The 21,828-nt window shown below is 38.6% G+C and overlaps 1 protein-coding gene across 1 annotated transcript in view; it reads left to right on the forward strand.

Annotated features, from left to right (window-relative positions):
- Positions 1-21,828, forward strand: part of LOC106854752 (uncharacterized) — a 34,305-nt gene that overhangs the window by 7,824 nt on the left and 4,653 nt on the right. Inside the window, exons 11-24 of the mRNA XM_088175260.1 lie at positions 146-255; positions 610-727; positions 820-911; positions 1,396-1,546; positions 4,974-5,083; positions 5,867-5,990; positions 6,860-6,990; positions 7,795-7,842; positions 8,161-8,270; positions 8,537-8,705; positions 9,053-9,157; positions 9,419-20,254; positions 20,535-20,686; positions 20,766-20,925. Of these exons, the coding sequence (XP_088031386.1) occupies positions 146-255; positions 610-727; positions 820-911; positions 1,396-1,546; positions 4,974-5,083; positions 5,867-5,990; positions 6,860-6,990; positions 7,795-7,842; positions 8,161-8,270; positions 8,537-8,705; positions 9,053-9,157; positions 9,419-20,254; positions 20,535-20,686; positions 20,766-20,925 (12,416 nt within the window). The remainder of the gene's footprint in view (positions 1-145; positions 256-609; positions 728-819; positions 912-1,395; positions 1,547-4,973; positions 5,084-5,866; positions 5,991-6,859; positions 6,991-7,794; positions 7,843-8,160; positions 8,271-8,536; positions 8,706-9,052; positions 9,158-9,418; positions 20,255-20,534; positions 20,687-20,765; positions 20,926-21,828) is intronic.

Genomic DNA, 21,828 nt, shown 5'->3' on the forward strand with positions numbered 1-21,828 from the left:
AATTTCTCACTGTTTCTAATTCTTGTTTTTCTGTAAATGCTGTTGTCTTGTGTATGTAACTTCCAGATGCTAAAGGAATTACACACAAGACTTGTATTAATAATCTCTCAACAGCTTTAAATAATTTCTGCTTCTTGTTTTTTAGTCCAAGTGAAATTGAAAACAGAAGAGGCCAGCAAATCTGAAGCCAAGTTTTTGAAAATGAAGGCTTGGTCTAAATCAAGAATCAAACAGCTGGAGGATGAACTGAAAAATGTATGTGTAGCTTTGTGTTTAAGGATCTGTGTCTTTCTCCAACTACTGTGCTTGGAGATTTGATTGGGACTAAGTCAGCTCTGGGGTAAATAGAATATTAAAGTAGTTTGCTTTATGAATTAATGTATGAAAATGGAATGGACATAAATTGTTGCTACAAGATGTAGTTTAAATGAAAAATAGTACAAATTGTGTTATCAGCACTCAGGAGTAAATTTATTAGAGATGAGCTGTTGTATTGCTTTAAATATTAGAAAAACAGCTATTCTAGATACTACTAAAGAATAAGAAAAAAAGAGGACTTTGCTGTGATTTTGCTGTGTTTGAAACCCGTGTAACGGTATTTTCTTTCAGTTTTCCTCAAAGAACAATGATGTATCTGCCTTAAGTAATCGTGTGTCAGAATTAGAAGTTGAAAATGAAGAACTGCAGTCAAAACTGCAGTCACTGCACGAAATCAGAACTCAGAATGGTAAGAGAAAATCTTTTGCAAATGATCCAAAGTATAGAGACGAAAAATAAATTATTTGTGTCCTCATGAACCAAATTTATTATATTTTCTAGAAGAACTGCTGAAAAAGCTGGAGCTCTATGAAGAGCAACAGAGGAAGCTGCAGGCTGATCTTGACCAAGTTACAAAGAGAGCAGCTTCACAGGTTGACTTGAAAATTGATTTGCATGAGTTATTGATTAATGGTGCTAATTAGACTTTGAAAAGTGTGTCAGCTGGATTTTGGAGCCGAGAATTAATTTATTGATGTATGGAATTGTCAGTGTCCTGTGGCTGTTCAGTTGGAGAACAAAGTGGCAGGTTTTGAATTACTCAAGAAGATTGATTTCTACTTACTTTGCACACACTTTAAATTACATTTTTCTAATTTTTGCTACTTACTTAGTTACATTTAACATGAGTCATCAAAGTGTGGTTGTTATTTTGTAGACAAAATATTTTTAATATTTTATGAAGTCGTGGGACTTTCTTTTCACATAAGCTGCAATATCTACAGTGTACACTTACCAATGTAATAGATTTCTTATTTATGTAAAATGGTGAATTACAATGGTTTGCCAACTTACAATGTATTTGCATTTGCAGAGGGGTGTGGTAAATTTATTTTAATACAGAATTTCTCTTGTTAGGCCAGTGAATCAGGTAGTGTGGATGAATTGCAGAGTCAGCTCTTGGAATGGCAGGAAAGTGTCCCAGAGTCAGAGGAGTCCCGGGATCAAGTCCGAGAAGAGAAATCTGCCATGGCCTTGAGAATGGCTCAGATTGAGGAGGAGAGAGAAGGTGAATTATTTTATTTCCAGTGCAACAATCCTGTTTTTATAGATCTCTGTGTGTCTGTTGTGCTTCAGACCGAATTGACAGCACACCACCATGACTCATTTCTGTAGTCATAAAACGTGTATGTATGGTTAGTGCAATTGCTGAAATTTGCAATTTCTGCTTTTCCCTCGAGTTTGTTTTGCATAAATTCATCTTGTTTTATATAATTTTTATTAAGTAGATGTGCTGTTCTGTTTGCCATTTGAGTTGCTGCTCTTTAAGACTGCTTGAAAGGCTTATTGTCTGCATATGATAAAAATTATAAATAATATTTTTTCAATGATAAATAGTTCCCCATTGAAATACTAAAGCTGCCTGCCTAGAGAACTGGTGAAAGTGTGGGAGAGTATTTTGTTGGTTTGAATGAGAAGAATGAAGGTTGTGCTTAAGCAAAATGTACCTGACTCGGAGTTTCTCTTTAGGAAATTTCTCATTAATTCAGTTAAGGGTATTTAGTGATCTGTTAGTAGGTGCCACCTGTACAGGCCAGCTGAATAATGCTCACTGGCAGTGGCTTGGAGATAGTTAAAAATATCAAATTACCTACAGAAAATAGCATTTCAAGTAATGTCAGGTTTAAAACTTGCTAAATTATTAATTAATCATCTGATGAGAAACTGAAGTAGCTTCTATTAAAGCTTATAAAAGTCTGGTTAAATTTTAGATAGCTTTTACTGCTCTTTCTGTGCCATCTGAACTAAATTATAATTTTTGTCCCCTTAGTTAACTGCGTGGGGAATAATGGCAAATTTTAATGCACGGGACCTACCATCATAATTAATCCAGTTAGTTAATTTGAGCCTTCTCTTTTCAATCTGCAGCTGAATTATTTTTAATTTCCATGATCCATTTGAAAGTTCAGTGTGTAAGCACAGAAATATTTTAAGGATCACATCTCTTCTCTTTGAAAGATTTATGCTTTGGTATTGAAAGGGAATAATACCCCTCCATTAAATATACGTGTTAGCTCATCTGTGCTGCCAACAGAGCCACGTGCAATATTAATAACACATGTAAAATTTCCTCTGCCTCAGTCCAGGTTTAATTTTGTATTTTTTTTTTTCCCCTTGAGAATAGCATGACCTTTCTATTTCTTTTTTTCCTGCCGTTCCACCTGGTGAGCCCTGAGCGTCCCTTCCCCCTCCACTCCTCCCCTCCACTGCGATTTGGGCAGCCAGGGAGAACAGTTTCCCATCAGTTTTGTGCATGCAGGTTCCTGCAGCAATGGCCCCTTGGAATGTACTGTTGCTGATTTCTCCAGCTCTTGCTTCTTGTGGAGAAAATTGCCAACAGTACCTTGTAAGGTTTGCCATTGATGGTTTGTGGTTCTTAGCAATACATGTAACAACTGCTGGGTTTTAACTTGAGTTTCTCCTGCCTTGCAATACCTGTTTCTTCTTTTGTATTAATGAAATCATCCTCATTTTTTCACCGTGGTAACAGCTGACTCCATATTTATGTTGTATCTAGAAATAAATTTCTTGGCTTGTCACAAGTGGTTGTGACTGAGAAAGAATCAAATTAATTCTTAGTACTACCTGAAATTCAGTAGTATTTAAAAAAATAATATTCCATTCTATAAATTGCTGAACTTTGCTTGCATTAACATTAGTTACCAATATTTCAAGCCATATGTAAGTAATATATAGCATCAATAGTGACTCAAAGAAGTACAGACACATCATTGTTTATATGCAGTGTGTATCTGAAAAAAGGTGTTCTGGGATGTTTTTCATGTTTTTATGTTAGATAATTGCAAATGAAAAGCTTCCTAAACTGCTGTGAAACACTAAGAAAACGTATTTACTTACTAATTGTTGTTAAAGCAGTGCTCAATTTAACTGGAAGTGTTTTAACACTTGTCTGAGTGTGCTAAATCATTCTAAAGCTCCAATTTCTATACTTCCATGATTCTTGTGACAGTGGTAATTTATTTGTTTTTTTCATAATCAGATACTTAGGAGCCTAAATATATTATAGTGTTCCTACATTACAGTATCAGAGGAGGGGGTTAAATTTTTGCCTAGAATAGATCTTATTCTTTGAGCCCCTTAACTAGCAGTTCCTGTAAACATAGGTTTAAGGCCTGTGATCAAAATTTGGCATTTAATTTTACAGCATTGAAAAAGATAAAAAAAAGTGTCAAATCTAGTAAATACACAAAGGTGTTTAAAACACTTATGAATTGACAGTGCAGGAAGCCAAAGTGTAATTTAAATTGGAAGTATAATCCAATTTATCAATCCTACTTGAAAAGGGTCATTGTTGTTTTCTTTACCTTTTTTCCCCACTAATCCTTATGGACAAGACATAAGGTGTGTAATTTTGGACTATTACTATTAAATCTAGTCGGTGCTGCAGAATTGTGAGTTAAGGAAATCTGTGGGATAAGTAATCCTTGGCCAGCTCAGATGAAAACAGAGCCCCTGTAGGGCTGAATCTCCAAATAATTCCTGGTGTTGGCCTCACAGATGCATTGACATCAGTTCTCTGAGTTGTGTGTGTGCTGTGAGGACAGCTATGGATTCATGTGGTTAAATTGAAAGCCATATTTTTAATTATCCAATTAATGTAACTTTCAATTAAAGTATGGAGCCACCTTTACTTTCCCTCCCTTTCCCTGGCTGTGCTCTTGTGTCTGCTTTGCATGGAACGTGGTGTTTCTTAATCTTTCCCCCAAACGTGTTTTGTCGTATCACAAAACAGATGGGAATGCACTTCAGATGACAGATCATTTCTAACAATGAGCAGGATGCATACCTAAGATTTCATATTCTCAGTTTATTCAGTGTGTTTATTTACTCGTGATTCTGTATTTGTCCTGGAAAGAATGATATTACTAATTTATGATAAGATGGTTTGATGCCAGTTTGCAGTGTAACACGTGCTTGTGACTTCCTCAAGTGATCTGGCTTTAGAGCTCGTACTAGAATTAAAGTTTTTATAAAAATGAATGTGACTGTTGAGATTAAAAAGGCATCAGCTGAAAAAGCTGTGGTTTTCATCATACAAATTGGGTATATTTGAACCTGGTGAATTGAGATGTAATTTGGCATTTTAATTGATTGGCTTTCCTTCTTAGTATGGTATAACCTCACCCTTTCCACCCTCTATAAAGTCTTTCTTTAGAGCTGATGAAGAAGTGAAGTTAGACTTCAGTTTGCTTCTTCTTGGTTCAGACTTTATGTTCTGCATAGCAATGTTGGAAATCACAAGGTGAACGCAGTGGATTTTAATCTTTAATCTTGTTCCTGTCAGTCATTTGTAGGGACTTCATCCTGTCCCTGGTCTCTTTTCATGTAGTAGTGTCTGATATAAATGTAAATGCTTTCCTGTGGCACAAAACTGATTGAGGATGACTGGTTCTTTCCTGGCTGCTCCAATCCAGCCATAGTCTCAGGGCAGCAGGAGCTGGAGGAGGAACTGGCCACAGTTCAAGGAATGGGCAGGCTGCAGCAGGCAAGAAGAAAAGGCAGTCAAACCAGCAGGAAGCTGCAGGTGGGTTCGAAGAGATGTGAGTTTATTTTTACCTGTTTGTTAATAAAAATGTGGAAAGTACAGTTATTTATGTGGTGCTTTAGTCTTTAAAACATTAGGAGCTTAAGGACATAGACTGGAACTGAAAACATTGATAAATTTAATGATTATGTACATAGCCAGAAGATGAGAAATTCGAGTGGTGTAACACCTCTTACTCCTCTCCACTGAAAAATCACAAGGTTCTCTCTGGAGTAATTCCCATGCCTGAAGCCATGTGCATGCTTCAGATGTTAAGGCCATTTTTGGCTTCAATAAAATCTTTACAAAGCTCTTTTCTGGTGGAGCTTGACTGAATAATTAGTGCCACTTAATTCAGGTGGACTTCTAGGCAGGTGGTACTGTACCTTGCATGAAAAATGGTAACTTTTGTAAGAATTAGGATGTCATTGTCACATTAAGAAACCGTTGGAAGACTATAATTAATTAACTGATACTTCAGAGGACTCTTTAGAAATCAGGGCACTAATTAAGATATCCAGACATTGTTATCTGTTACCTTGTCAGATAGCCAGGGGTGTTCTTAAAGGCTTGCAGGTATCTTAAAAAACCTGTGGGAGACTTGGCTTTTCTGGAAGTAATAGCTGGAAGTTGGGCACACCACTCTAGTCCTCAGCAATCCCACATACGTGCATTTAAGTGCCTGAATCAGTGCTGAGTTCTGGGAGTTTTTGATTGGAACTGTGGTTTTAATAGCAGAACTATCTTACCCCTGCTTGCTTCCTTCTCTTGTCTTGTGTGTAGGAAGAATTCCCCTTCGATGGCAAGCAATGCTTCCAGGAGCTGAATGTCACCTTGGATAGCACTGACTCAGCTGAAGGAGAAAACATGGGAGGTTGGTGGCCAGAGTACCCTTCACCCAATGCAGGTGTGATAGCGACTAGACAGTTGATGGAAGCATGCACACAGCATCTGCATTTTGTGTCTATTTTTGTTTTCAAATTCAGCTAACAGCCCATTTGTGGTGTATTCTAATCTGTGTTGGATTTTTTTTGCCTTGTGTTTTCTTCCTTTTCATTTCCAAGCATGTGTGTGCTGGATGAACTGCCTAGTTCTGGCTCCCAAGTACAGCATCAATATGGCTGAGCACTGGAATTGGATGAGCTCTGATGCCCATCAAATATCCCAAGTGGCGAGATCATGTGTTTGTTTTAAGTTTTGAGTCTTGTTCCTGTGAATGTGCTTCTGGTTTATATCACAGTTATGTTGCAAACCAAAATTCCATTCCATTCCTGCTTAATTTAAAAATACAATTCTCAGTTTTTAATGCTGATGTTTTTATATCAGTGGTAAAGATTGCAAATACATCTTATTGTTAAGATGGAATGGGCTCACTTGCAAATTGTCAGTCTATTGTTTATTAATAATTACTTAACCAGTTTATTGATAATTACTTAAGATATGATCCTGCAAGCACCTGCTTAACTTATGGTTAATGTACCATGGGCCACACCCTTGGTTGAGCCACAGTAGTGGTGGCTCCATATTAGAATAGTTCTGCCAGGTCCTCTGAGTTCATGAGCTCTGCAACTTCATTTTGGTTTTCCAATAGTTAAGAGTACTTTTGCCATCTCAGTTTTGGGGATATAGTGCCTCAGGAGTTTCCACTAGAAATGGGTGAGATTTGTTTTTGCCCAACACTGATGAGAACTTTGAATAAAGAGCTGCAGTCATATCTAGACTTCAGGAATTTTGTAGACTTCCCTTGAAAGAATTTTCCTTCTTTGACCTTGGTAGGTTTACGGAGTGTGGTTGAAGAGTTGGAATTGGAAAGAAACCAACTGCAGGAACAAATACTTTTTCTTGAAGAACGTTGTCAGGATTTGGAAGACAGGTTTCAGCTTCAAGGTAGAATGGAGGCTCTCCAGGTGAGCTTTGGAGTTGTGTAAACCTGATGATGCAAGAGAATCATTCTCAGTTTATGTTCTTTATTTCACAGCCTACAGCAAGCCAAAACCATCACTTTTCAGCTGACAAAAAATGGCTGAGGCTTAATTTACACTAATTATGTTGTCAGAGAGCATGCATGTCCTATATTATGCTTTGAGGCTGAAGCCTGTTGCTTTTGTTCAGCATGTAGAGAATTATGATTAGGATTAAGTTTTATTTGTTCTAGGAACATAGTAAAAAGGCAATATGATTTTCTTTGTGGAGGTCTTTGCCAGGAGGTCCAGAAATAGATTTTGGTTATGACTTGTTTGAATTTCCCACTCCTTATATCCCTCAAGTTTCTTTTCTGTAAGTGTGTGTGTATTTAATTTTTCATACATGTGTATACACACACATTTTTAGAGAAGAAACTGCTTATAGAAAAATTATTCATAATTGTATATAAATATGTACATATGCAATCTAAACTCCAGATATTAGCTAGACACATAGCTATATTTTAAAACCATTCACTGCAGACCCCTCAAAGAACAGTTGAGTTCTTTTAAAGGGAAAAGTTATTTTTAATATTGCCTGGCTGACAAATTACTATGATAATTTGTGAACTGTATTTTCATTGAGTGACACAACTGATCTTGTACTCAAACTCTTGGTGCATTACTCATACTTCTTTATCTGTTAAGTTGCACATGTATAAAAAACGACCTTAAAGAATGGTTTTAAGATGAGAGACAAGCTTACATTAATTATTGAGACTCTTGTAACAAAGCCTTTCAATACAGGTAACGTTTGGTGTAGAGGAAGAAGGGCAGCTATTGAGGGCGGTGCAGGTGTGTTCTGCCTCCTCCAAAATGCCACCTTCTGTTCATGAATGGTGACAAGTTTGCCACGTTTGTCCTACGTGCTGGTGATTCTGGATGTGTTTTGCTTTTGGTTGTTGGTTGCTGTTGTACGACTTTTTTTTTCTTTTTTTTCTTTTTTGTGGTTTTATTTTTGAATTGGTGCAGTGGATCTGACCTAGAGTAGGAGATTTTTACTGTGTTTGAAACCCTCAAAAAGCTGTGTGAACAAAGCTTGCTTCCTTTTTTCTTCAGTTCTCTCACTCTTCTCTGGGTGTGATAATTCTCTTCATCATTGCTTTGTTGCAGAATGAAAATGAGCGTTTGCAAACTCAGCTCACCCAATTGCGCAACCAACAAACGCGAGATGTGGAAAAACATCAAATTCTCATCTCTGGCTTGAATGAGCAGCTCAAAGGGTAAAACAAAGGTTCTTTACAACTCCACACACCGTTGACTTTCTCTGCTTTAAACTTCAGCTTCTAATGCAGAGTGTAATCTCTCAAAACACTTGAAAAAACAATTACTTGGCTCGTGTTTCTGTTTGCAGTTGTGTTATTTTTATACTTGGAAGTGCAAGTGGAAACTGTAAAAATAATGATTCTCTTAGTTTGGGGTTAGCAAGCTTAGAAAACTTAACACAAGCCTTGTTTTAAAAATGTCTAAATATGTATTTTCTTCTCAGATTAAGTGACAGAAATAGTTTCCTTGAAAATTCACTTGGAGAAAGAGAACAAAAACTGGTGAGCACAACAGAAAAGCTGGAACAAATTGAAGCCTTGAGGAAACTGCTTCAAGATAAGGATATTCTGGTCAAAGAGCTTGGGGAAAAGTTTGCACATGCTGAGCAACAAGTAAGTTAAATTTATAGTTAGTGTTTCACTTATTAGAACTATGAGCCTTAACCATAACTTTTGATTTGTGTCCCAACAGAATTATTGCTGTTTTCCCAGTCTGAAAGCTTTTACTCTATCTTTACAGTTTTGTTAATTTAATTGCTTTGCTTTAAGTTTGGTGTAAAGATTTCTTAGACCTAACACAGCTTTTGCATGAAAGTATTTACATTTTATTGAGCTGATAAATTGTTTATTAATTTCAAAGTATGCACTTCACTGTTGTGTAAACTCATAATTGGTAGCATAAGAATATTAATAGAATTCTATGTATTTCTATCACATGAACTTCTGCTTTTAATATTAAGCTGAATGAAGCCTTAAAGAAATGCAGTGTGTATGAAGTGGAGAATGTTGAGCAGAAAACAGCCATCAGTGATCTCACGGAAAGAGTCGCTACACTGAAAGAAAAGGTAACTCATAAAAATAATGAAAGAGAAGAAATAATTGTGTATTCATTTTTCATGGCCCATTTAAATGTCAGCTAAAGTGACAGCATGAGCTGCTTTAAATTTCATACACTGAGCTTTCTGTTTGTTCAATCTAAAGAACATCTTGTGACTTTACACTGGGTACAGGCTGATTACCTTAAATGCTTGTTCTACAGCGTGGGCTGTAACTTCTCTCTCTAACAGGTATTTGGAGTGTTGTAACATTATTCTCTTCCTGTTTAGACTTTGAAACAAGACAGTGTGGTGGAGTCCATGCAGCTGGACCTGGACCAGACAAACGAAGAGCTTGACAAGTTGAATTCAAGCCATTTGGAGGAGAGGTCTCAACTCATTCAGGATCTACAGAAACGTGAAAGAGAAATTGATAATCTGAAAGAAGCACTGGCAGAAAAAGACAAGGAGATGTCTGTCCTGTCTCTGAACATGACAGAATATTCTGAGCAGGTTATGATCCTGAAGCATCAAGTGCAATGCAAAGAGGAGGAGATGCGAGGTTTGGAAGAGGCTTTATCAAAGGCTGAAAGGGAAATGCATTTGCTGAAGGAGGTACAGACAGCTGATGTGAGAGATGCCAGCGTGAAGATCTCTGCCCTTTCTGAGCAGAGTGACACCATGAGAATGGAGCTGGAGAGAGTTAGAGCTGAGAATGAAGCTAAAACCAAAGAAAACGAGGAATTAATAAGGCAGAGCACTGAGAACAGCGTGACAATTAAGGATCTCCGCTCTGAAATCAAGGCCAACAACGCCGCGTACCATAACAAGCTCGTGGAATGTGAGTCACAAATTACTCTGCTGAAAGAGCAAATTACTAAATCATCTGAAAAGCTGCAAGAAACAGAGGATAAGCAAAGAAAAGAAACGGAATATTTGAAAGCTCAGCTTGAGGAAAGCAGTGCGCTGAAGGAAAAATGGAACAGTTTGCTTAAAGAGCAAGAGAGCAAAGCACAGACATTGGAAAATGAGTTAAAGTCAATTAAAGATTTGTACAACAAACTGGTTTTGGAAAATGGTAAAAAAGATGAGGAGTTGGCTGAGTTATCCAGAAAGCTTACAGAACATACTGATCATGAGGAAACAGCTAAAAAAGAGTTGCAAGAGAAACAAGAGCTCATTATTTCATTAGAGCAGAGACTTGGGGCTTTGGAGAAGCAAAATGAAGAGACTACACTTAAATTAACTGGGGAGCTGAAAGCCAAAGAGACGTGTTGCAAAGAACTTAATGACCAATTAAATGAAATGCATAAACAAATTAAAAAACGAGAGATAGAGACACAGGAGAAAGCTTCAGCTAATAACCAGTTGCAGGCAGATCTTGAAGGGAAGCAAGAAAAATTGGCAGAGCAAATAAAAGCAAATGAAGATCTGAAAAAGAGGATAGGTACAATGGAAAAAGAGAAGGAACAGCTAATCAGAGAAAATGAGAATTTGTCCAAACTCCTAGATGTAAAAGAGTGTGAGTTGTTAAAGAAAACCCAGGCTGTGGCAGAATTGGAGAGTAAGTTATCTGTTAGCACTGCTGAGTACGAAAAAACTCTTTCAGTACTAAATTGTGATAAAAACACTCTGGCAAAAGAAATTGAACAACTGTCAGTAGTTGCCAAGCAAAAGGAAAGTTCAGTTGCAGAACAGCTGGGGGAGAAAACAAAGGAATGCAATGTGCTGGCTGAGCAGTTGTCTGAAAGCAAGGAACAGACCCAGCAGTTGCATGAACAAGTGCAATCACTGCTCATTCAGCTGAAGGAGATTAGAGATGAAGAAATAAAGAAAGAAGAAATGTTAAATAATAAATTATCTGAATGCAGTGGTCTAATCCAAGAGCTCAGCCATAGCAAGGAAAATAATTTGCTCCTGCAGGAAAAAATTCAAAGCATAACTTTGGATTTTGAAACTGCAAACAGGTCTCTAGAAGAGAAAAATCTTCAAAATGATTCATTACAGAAGGAAATGGAAGAGAGTAAGCTTTGTGTTGTAGAATTGCAGGGTGAAATAAAAAATCTTAAAGATGAACAAACTAAATTGACTCAGTTGGTAGAGGAAAGAGACCTGGCTCTGAAAAGTCAGGGTTCAGAACTTGAGAAGTTTCAGAGGCAAATTTTTGAAAAAATTGAAGAAAATACAGTATTAAATAATCAGCTACAGTTATTAAGCAAAGAAGTGGATGTGCTTAGGCATGAAAAGGAAAACTTCTCAAGCTTATTGAATGAGAAGTCACATGAATGTAAATGTCTCCAGTCTGAAATTACTTCAGCTAGGCACCAAGCACAAACAGCAGCTCTAGAAAATGAAAAATTGAAAGCAGACATAGAGACAGTTAATGTTACAGTAATCAAAAAGTCAGAGGAAGTAGCTGCTTTAACTTCACACCTGTCCCAACAAAGTCATAATATTTTAGATTTGAAGGACCAAATTGACAGCCTGTTGATGGAGAAAGAAAACTTAAAAATTACCGTTGAGGAAAAAGAAACTCTCCTTTCTGAAAAGGAGGCTTTGATTCAGGAAGTGAAAGATAAAGTGGCGGGAGAAGAGCGATACGTTGAATTCATTGCAGATCTGCAACACCAAATACAAGCCCTGAACATTGAAACCAATGAGCTCAAACATGCAATGCAGGAAAAAGAAGATGAATTTAAAAAGCAAGCCCAAGAACTTAAGTTATTAAAAGATAAATCTGAAGAGTCTGATGTACTTAGGGTTCAACTGTCTGAGAATATGGAGGTTATTTCTGACCTTCAAAGTCAACTTAAAAACATGACAAAACAATTGTCCCAGTTGAATAATTCAATTGTACAGAAAGATGAATCTTTAAAACAAAAGGTAGATGAATGCATCAGTTTAAAAGCACAGCTTTCTGAGGTACAGGATTCTTGTGTTGTGCAGGAGAAACAGTTACAGCTTTTAGCCTCTGAAGCAGAACAGTTAAAAGTACTTGTTGCAGAAAAAGAATCAGCCATCCACAGTATTTCGATACTCAGTGAGAATTTAAATATGCAACTTCAAGAGAAAGAGACTGAGTGTGGTGGCTTAAAGAAACAGATGGTGGAGCTGCAGGAAATGAAAGAGAATTTCCAGAAAGAAATAGAGCATCAGAAGAATCTAATAATTGAGAGGGACCAGTCCTTATCAGAAAAGGAATCATCACTTACAGAAAACAAAAGTCTCCTCAAAACTCTGGAGGAGAAAGCAAGGAAAGATGAAGAGAAGACACATTTAATTTCTCAGCTCCAAAGTCAGGTCCACGAACTAACACAAGAACTACAAAACTCTAAAGAGCTAGTCCATGAGAAAGAAAATGCCTTTTTATCTCTTCAGGAGGAAACTGAAGCACAGTACAAACTGAGAACTGAGTTGAATGTGGCTCTTGGGCAGAAGGAAGAAGTTATTGCTGGACTGCTTAATTCCTTAAAGGAGAAAGATGCCAGCATACAGTTGGCAGAGAGCAATGTTAATGCTCTTTCTAGTGAGATTGATGTTCTCAGATCCAAATTAGAAGAAAGTGAAACAGCCATGAAAAACCTGACTGAGGAATTTCAGGAAAAGAACAAGAAGCTTGATAATCACCAGCAAAAAATTGATTCTTTGACTGTTGAACTTGACTCTCTTAAAAATGAGCACCAAAAAGCACTAGACCAAATAAATACCCGGGAACAAGAGCTACAGCAGAAAGACTTGGCTGTGGAGTCTCTGCGTGTGACGTGTGCTGAACAGGCAGAGAAATTGGAATGTCTGAAGTTGGAGTTCAACAATGTCAATTCCAAATCATCTCAAGACTGCCATGACAATGCACTTGTAATAAACAGTCTGCAGTGTCAGGTGGAGTCTTTAGAGAAAGAAAAATCCGTGTTGCAAGGTGATGTTGGTAAACTGATGGCTGAAAACACACAACTTGCTGCATCTCAGGCTGATTTGCAAAAGAAATTGGAAGAGCTCCGGGAAACCAATGAAAAACTAGAAACCAGTGAGAATTATGCAAGGATGCAGATAGATGCTGTCAAACTGCAGATGAAGACTGAAAAAGAGAAGTTACAGATGCAGGTTAGTGTGAAGGGTGAAGAACTTTCTAAATTAGAATTTAAGTGTCAAACTCTAGAACAAAGTCTGCTTGAGTCAGAAAGCAAATGGGTGACAGAACTTGATAGGGCAAATTCACAAAATAATGATCTTACTGAGCAATTGAGCAGTTTAGAAGGTGAAATGAAATCAAAAGATAGTGAAATCCAGTCCTTGCAGCAAGAGCTGGATCTTATAAAAGAGAAATTAACTCAGAGCTTATCTCCATTACTTAGTAGTAGGCTTTTATGGAAAGAAAAGGCACAAATTTCAGATTCTGAACTGCAGCCAACCGATAGTAAAACTCAGTTGGAAAAATTCTCCACTCTGGTAACTGCTATTCTGAGCAAAGAAACAGAAGGAGAACATTTGCAACTGGCACTTTTAGAAAAGCAGAAAGAAATAGACACCATGAGAGATGAATTGAGAAGTATGGAGTCCCTTGAGAAGCAGAAGGAGGTGCTGCAGAGTGACATGGAAATGATGAAGGGCAAGTACACGTCTGAAATGGAATGTCTGTCAAAAGAAATGGTCTCACTCAAGGAAACATTAGGCAAACAAGAGTGTCTCCTGAAAGAAAGGGAGGAGTCTTTGGCAGAAATAAATGAGCAGGTGGAATTTCTTCAAGACAAGATAAATAAATCAGAAGAAATGGTAAGAACTAGTCAAGAAAAGCTAGAGGCTGAAGGTAAAAAAGTAGAAAGTCTCCTTGAAGAAATGGGGGAAAAAGATCACCTCATCAAAAGCTTAACTTCCCAGGTCAATCAGCAAAAGGATTTAATTTCTGGTCTAAGCCAGCAAATGAAAGAAAAAGACTCTTCTGTTACCCAGGTCATGGAGTCGTTGTCTAATGAAATGCTGAATTTTTCTGAAGAGAGGAGTACATTAAATGCCAAACTGCAGGACCTTGAAACTGCTCATAATAGTTCAGTGGCAGAGCTGAACCGAGTATTGCAGGAACTCAGGGAATGTAAGAAAGAACTGGAACATAACCAGGTTATGTTAAGCAGTAGAGAAGCTGAGTTTAAAGATTTAATGAATGAAAAAGAGGAGATGAAATGTAATCTTGAGAAAATGGGCAAGGAAAAAGAGAATCTGAAAAAGAAGCTTCAAGCAGCGTTGATAGTAAGAAGAGATCTAATGCAAAAAGTTGGGAAGTTAGAAAAGAGTGGACAGGAAGAAATAGAAAAAGAGCAGAAAAAAGCAGAGGAGCTGTTGAAGCAAGTTAATGAGTTAACAGACAAACTGAAACTAATGGAAGGACAAAATAATGATTTTGAGTCTCATCTTGGCACTTTGAAACAACAACTTGTAGAAAAAGATGCCGAGATAAGTGATCTGACCAAAACCTTATCTTCAAGAGCATCCTCTTTAGAGGAACTTCAGCACAATATCACAGAACTGAATAATGTCATAGCTGAAAAACAAAATGCTTGTGAGCAGAACCTAAAATCTTTAGGGGAGAAGGACTGCATGCTTGCTCATCTGCAATCTGTGCTTGATGAAAGAGCAAGGGCATATCAAGAGGAACGTTCTCAGTTGCTCCTGACTCTTGAAGAGGTGAAGTCTGAACTTAAAAAGAAGGAAGAATTGTTGAAAAATTCCAGTTTAGAAGAGCTTGGTTCAAGTGCTGGAGACAGGAATGAGTGTCTGAATCCCAACAATGACGTCAATGCCATGAATCAATTACAAAAAGAAAAAGAAGCTTTACAGAGGGAGGTTTTGGTCATGAAAGGAGAGATGAAAAAATTCCAGCAAGAAAGGGAAGAGCACGTGAAACTGGCAGCAGATTTTGATGAACAAAAAGCACACCTTGAGCAGCTCAGGCAAGAACATGAAGCACTCTGGGAAGTTCTCCAAACAAAATGTAAAGAGCTGGGCTTTAACCAGTTAGAAGGGAAGGAGCTGGCTCCACTCAGGGCACTGCTGGGAGGAGAACAAACTGACCCAAGGAATTTGGGAACAGACAAACCAAAAAACGTGGTTCAGGTTGCATCCTTGAAAGAGCCAGAAAACCTGATTGCTTCAGTGCCAAGTGCAGACATCGAGCTAAAAGAACTAAGGAGTGATTATGCAAAACTTCAGGAGGAAGCAGAGATGTTAAGGAAAGAGTTAAGAAAAATATTGATTGAATTCAATGATGATAAAGAAGAAACAATAAATTTAAATTCTTTGAGGCAGGAGGACCAATGTCAGGGCAGCTTGTTGGAGGACATAAAGCATCTACAGGAAAAGCTGAAAGCACATCAGACTGAAACTGTAGAGCTCAAGGCAGTGCTTGAGCATGTGAATAATGAGAAAAAAGCACTTCTTAAAAAAAGTGAAGAGGATTACAGGATGAGCCAGGAGGAACTGCAGAGGTCAAGACTTGAAGCTAAGCAGGAAGTTGCAGGAAAGAATGAGGAAATAGAAGCACTGAGATGTTCACTTACGGATTTAAAAGAGAAACTTGGTCTGGAAAAAGAATTATTAAACAAAGCTGTAAAGGAGGGCCAGGAAGAAGCCCACCATTACAAAACAGCATTTGAAGACATGAAGAGTGAAAAAGAGGAACTTCTCAGCTCTTTGGAGAAGTCCAATTTGGAACTAATTAAGATGAAAAAGGAGGTAGAACATTTCAGTGAAGAAAACAAAAATCTTGTGGCAGAGCTGTGTATGCTGCGTGAGAAGGTTGAGATGAGTAAACCTGTGGTGTCGGGCATAGAGCTTAAGGAAGAAAATGGGACTGAAAAGAAATTGGGAGAGGTTGGTTCAGAAAGTAATTCCCTTCAAGGGAATTTGGAAGGAAAAGTCACTGCTTTTCAACTATCAGAGACTGATTACTCTGGAAAAACTAAACTGAGAGAAGCAACAGAATGTGAAATCCAGAAACAAATGCAAACTATGGAAGAGCCACTGGCAAAACCTGCAAATTTGAATGATTCCAAAGCCCAAGAGCAAAGAGCTGCAACAGAAGAGAGATCCAGAGAGCGCCTCCAAAGGAAACTTCAGGCGGCCTTAATATCACGTAAAGAAGCCCTGAGAGAAAATAAATGTCTAAAGGAACAGATTGATCAGCTGATGTTGGAAAGAGAAGAACTGGTGAACAAGACAGGAACTCTGGAGCATTTGCTAGAGCTTGGCAGAGAAAAGCAGAGTTCAGGTGCTGTGGCTCTGTTGTCTGGAGAGGAGAGCCTTGCTTCAGAAAATGCAAGGCTGCTGACTGAAAATGAAAACCTCACTGCAGCGTGTGAAAGTCTGAAATCCACCATGGAGTCCATAGTTCAGGAAAAAGAGGCCTTTTCTTTCCAATTAAATACCTTAAAAGATTCTCAGACAGTTGAATTGACAGGATGGAAGGCTAAACATAGCGAATTAAAGCAGGAGTATGAATCGCTTCTCCAGGCGTATGAGAATATCAGTAGTAAAGTGGCAGATATGAGGCAAGTCATTGATCTCAGTAGGAAAGAGAAGCAAGAGGCTGTTCAAAGACTCAGGGAAGGACAGTCTGAAAAGGAGGCTCTGCAGAAGCATTTACAAAATCTCCTTGATGAAAATGAGGTTATTAAGAACCAACTGAAACAACTCGGTGAATCCAAGAAAATGGAGGTTGAGGAGTTACAGAGCAAAGCAGAAAGGCAGATCCATGAGCAGGAGGCCAGGATGCAGGAACACCAGGATCGTCTGTGTGAGCTCACTGAGCAGAACCATCAGCTGATGGAGGAGAATGAGCAGCTGAAACAAACCTCTGAAAACCTAAAGCAGGCTTTAGAGAAAATCCAGAATGAGAATGATGTCCTCCATAATAACATCACTGTAACTAAAGCAGCCTTGGGAGAGCTGCAGGTTCAAATGGAAGTGTACCAAAATGATACACAATCCAAAATCAGTGATGCATTATGTGAGAATGAATCACTGTTAAAGGACATTAATGTGTTAAAGGATAAACTCTCTGAAAAAGAACAAGCTGTGCTTGTCCTAGAACAAGAAAGAAGGTTAATTTCAGAAAAAGCTCAAGAAACTGAGAAATCTTTGCTCCACAAAACTCATTGTCTAACAAAGCTGGACATGGAATGTAAAAGTCTAACAGAAGAAATTGTTAGTCTAAATGAAAAGGTTAAGATTTTAAAAGATGACAAATGTTTGTTACAGGAAGAATTAGAAAATGTACAAGAAAGTTCTTACAAAGTAAAGAATGAGAGAGAATTTCTTGAGACAGAATTGCTTAATCATGTTAAAAAAGTTGATCATCTTACTGATAGGATGAAATCTGCCCAGGTACAGAATAACTTGCTGTTACAGCAGCTGGAAGAGTTAAAGGCAGAAAAATCTAACGTGGTTAGAGAAAAGGAAGAGCAGCAGCTCCATCTTGTAAAGATGTTTGAGGAGAAGGTGAAAAGTGCTCAGAGGGATAATAATGGGACTAAAAACAAAACAAAAGAATTGCAAGAACTCTTAAAGGAGAAACAGCAGGAGATCAACCAATTGCAAAAGGATTCTATAAAGTTCCAGGAGCTGATCCTGGATTTGGAAAGATCTGTGAAATTGTCACAGTCAAAAAATGAAAAATTTGAAAAGGACTTAAGTAATGCATCAGAAAAGCTGGCAGAATCAAATGATGAAATACTTCATCTCAAGGCAAAGCTTTCTGCACAGGTGAACCTGTTGGATCAGTCAAAGAGGGAAGTGGACAGGCTTAAAGATGAGAATCTAAACTGGAGGAAAGAACTTCAGAAGAAGGGAGATGAACTGCAGCTTCAAAAGAGAGGATACGACAGAGAGTTGGAATTTCATCTCCAGCAGCTGAAATTGCTTCACAAAAGTGAAATTTCCAACCTGGAGGAAAGACATGGTGCTCTTGAGAGAGAAAAGGATCGGGTGATGAGTGAGGTTCAGGGCTTGCAGGAGGAAGTCAGCACAAAGGACTCTCAGAACAAGCAGCTGCAGGCGGAGCTGAACGCAGCTCTGGCACGACTGGCTGCTTTCACAAAGTGCATGTCCTCCCTTCAGGATGACAGGGACAGGGTCATCACCGAGATGAAAAGCTGGGAAATGCAGTTCAAAGAGGCCATCCAAAACAAGGAGAAACAGCTGGAAGACAGTAACAAAAGAATAGTGGCCTTGCAAGATGAATTGAAAGATAAAATGACTCAGATTCAAGAACTAAATATCAAATATTCTGTGGTAGAGGAAACAAAGGATGAACTGTACTTGAGGCAAAAATCTGTTGATATGCAGCGCTATGAAGAGCTCTGCAGGATAAAGGAAGAAAATACCTTCTTTTTTAACAGACAGCAAGAGCTGGAGAGTGTTCTACAGTCCAAAGAAGAAGCTTTGCAAGCACTCCTGAAAGAAAATAATTCTCTTAATCATCTAATAGAGAACAGTAAGAGTGCAGGAAGAGAGATAAAAGCTCTGGAAAATAATTTTACAAGACAGGAGCAAGAATTGCAAGAGCTTCTAGTGGAGAAGGAAAAAATGAATGCTGAATTGCAAAAGCAAATGACCATTTCTGAGCAAATGAAGATCATGCTAAATAATAAAGACAAAGAAATTTCCTTACTCATTTCTTCGAAAGGGGATGAAATTTCAGACTATCTGATTCAGGTACAGACTCAACATAGGAATCAGATCAAAGAGTATGAACTTCAGGTGAGGTCCTTGCAGATGGAGAGACAACAAGCTGAGGAGTCTTGTCAGAAGCTGGAAAATGAGCTGAGAAATCTCCAGGTGAAAGCAGAAAAAGCAGGTCAGGATAAGGCTGCAATTGCCAGTGAAATAGATGCCTTTAAAAAATCCATGTCATCTCTCCAGAACGACCGGGATGATCTTTTTACCAGGTACAAGGAGCTGGAACATCTTCACCAGGATGTTTTAAACCAGAGGGACAGTCTTCTAGTTGGCAGTGCAAGTGAGACTAATGCTTTGAAACAGGAGTTAAGGGTTCTCCTCAATAGGATAGATGATCTGCATTCTGAAAATGCAATGCTGAGTGCACAACTGATAAAATACAGGGAAGATCTTAACCAGGTTTTATCTCTCAAAGACCATCAGCTGAAGGACTTACTTAAGCAGAAATTGGAATGTATTAAAAACCTTGAGCATGAAAAATACGATCTTCAGAAACAAATAAAAGAGATGCAGCTTTCCAGTGAACTGCAGAAGGGGGCTGCTGTGGCTTTGGAACATGAGAATGAAAAACTGGCATCTAAAGTAGGGGATTTAGAATCTCTAATTGCATCACTTAACAAAGAGAAGCTAGTTTCTGAATCTGGAGAGAAGCTGCTAAGTAGTGAGAGTATTCAGAAAAAGGAATCCAATGGGCAGCATGGAGGAAAGCGTCAGAAAAAGGTGCAGGAACTCCAGAAATCCAGAGGCAGAAGTGCAGATGAGGAATACAGTGGGACTCTTTTGACACTTGAGGATGGAGATAAACCTGATTCATCTGCAGAGAAGATGCTGCTCGAAGTTCAGTCTCAAAACAATGAGTTGAGATCCCAAAATGAGGCTTTTGGGAAAGCAATGACTGCTCTGCAGAACGACAGAGATCGGATCATAGAGGACTTCAAAGTTCTTCAGAGCAAATACACCTCTGAACTCAAGGCTGAAAGGAAAAAAGGAGAGGAACTTGCAGCTGAACTGCAGGGGTTTAAATCCCATCTCATGAGTATCCTCAGAGAAAACTCTATTCTGCACGAGGCTGTCCTTGATGCTGCAGATCAGGTTACCCTTGCTCAGGTGGCTGATGACATTGGACGTGTGTGTAGGACTTTAGTCAGTCGGGAGCTGGAGGTGAGCAGGCTCTCAGCTGAGTGTGGGAATTATGCCCAGCAGATTGAAGCGTTTGCCAAGGCTATGGCCAGTCTCCAGGATGACCGAGACAAATTGCTGCAGGAGCTCAGCCATCAGAAGGTAACTTGTGAAGCCAAGCAGGGCACAGCTTCATTCCCCATTGATTGCAGCAGCATCAATGAGAGAAATTCTTTTAGAAGTAGTTTGGATGTGCCTCCAGTGAACAATGGGGAGACTTTGGTAAGTTGTAATTAGCCACATGGCTCTGTAATTTTATTCTTCGTGCAGAAAATGCTCAGAGACATGATGGATTCTGGAGTTTAACTTTGTACATTGTGTGAGTGCTAAGATAGCACTGTGTGCTCAGAGGAGGTGTGTGCAATTTTGGGAGTTAAGGTAATTACCCTGTTAAACAAAGCAAATGGGGAAAACCTTAGTCTGTAATTAGAATTTTAGCACTAATCAAACTTCACCCATCTAGTTTTCATTCCAGTTTACTAATGATGTTTATTAAACCTAGGCTAAAGAAGGAGCCAGCCTTGCAGCTGTTGAAATATCCAAACTGAAGACCAAGGTTGATGATTTGGAGAGGGCTTTGCATCAGACAAAAGCCTTCCAGGCAGAAACTGAGAGAGAGATCACATCATACCAGAACGAGCTGGCTGGATTAAGGTATTAGAGTGCAGCTTTATCCTCGTCATTGATTTGTATAGAATATATCCTCCCTTAACATCTGATGTTTTATGTTCAGAATGGAAAAAAACCTCCTCCTCTCCGAGTCCCAGGCACTGAGGAATCAGTGTCAGATCACAGTGGCTGAGAAAGATCAGCAGATTGCTGAGCTCCAGAGGCTGCAGCAAGACATGATTGGGAAGACATCACTCCCTGCTGGCAGCACTTACCCCGTCAAGGTAAAGAAATGGCGTGGAGCAGCAATGTAAAGTGGAAGGCAGCAGTTTATTGTCAGAAATTTGCAGCCTGCTTCTCAAAAGAGCAGCCTATAGTAATCCTGTAAGTTACTGTCTTAAATTAGTTAAATCCAGAATATAAAGGGAAGAAGTTGAAAAAAACCTAAGTGGGTTTATTTCTTTCAGATTTATTATGGCTGTAACCCATTTCCAGGGACAGGCTTTTTAAGGGGATCAAAAAAGAGCTTGGTGGTTCACATGGACAGCAGGTTTCACAGTTTGTACAGTTGATGCAGAGAGGTTTTAAACACCTAATGAAGCTCATTCTTCAGAGCCTAATCTATGTCTAGTTTCTGCAGATTGGACTAGGGCCTGACTGGGGGAGAAAGGGGAATGGAAATGTTCTTGTCCTTCCCTGAAGCAGCTGGAGCTGGCTTCTGCCAGGAGCACAGTCCTGGATTTAGAAAGGCAGCAGCTGACACCCAGGCTGGAAAATGCTGTTTTGTAGACTCTCATGAAAGATTCAAGGAAAGTGCTATTTTAGAGTAATATTCTTACTTACCTTTTCTGTGCCAAAGGAAGGAAGCAGTATTCATTTTAATTTCATTAAAACCAGCATTTGAGTTGCCAAAGTTTGTATGCTGTTCATTTTCTGTGATTACAATCATGAATAAGAGCTATTGACCAGTAATGTCTGTGAGTACTGGAGTATTTTATGTGGTAAAAACCTTTTATTTCATGATTGTATGGGTGAATAGATTCCCTAAAGCATTAGAGATGGCACATATCCCTCCTTTATTGGAGATTAATGTCAAAATGTTGAGCTGTCAGCGATAAAGGCCAAAATTGTGAATTGGTAATAAATGTTTTCTTTTCAAAATGGATTCTTTTGGCTTTAAATTCATA

The sequence above is a fragment of the Sturnus vulgaris genome, chromosome 18 (assembly GCF_052056855.1).
Source record: "Sturnus vulgaris isolate bStuVul1 chromosome 18, bStuVul1.hap1, whole genome shotgun sequence".
Classification (NCBI taxonomy): domain Eukaryota; kingdom Metazoa; phylum Chordata; class Aves; order Passeriformes; family Sturnidae; genus Sturnus; species Sturnus vulgaris.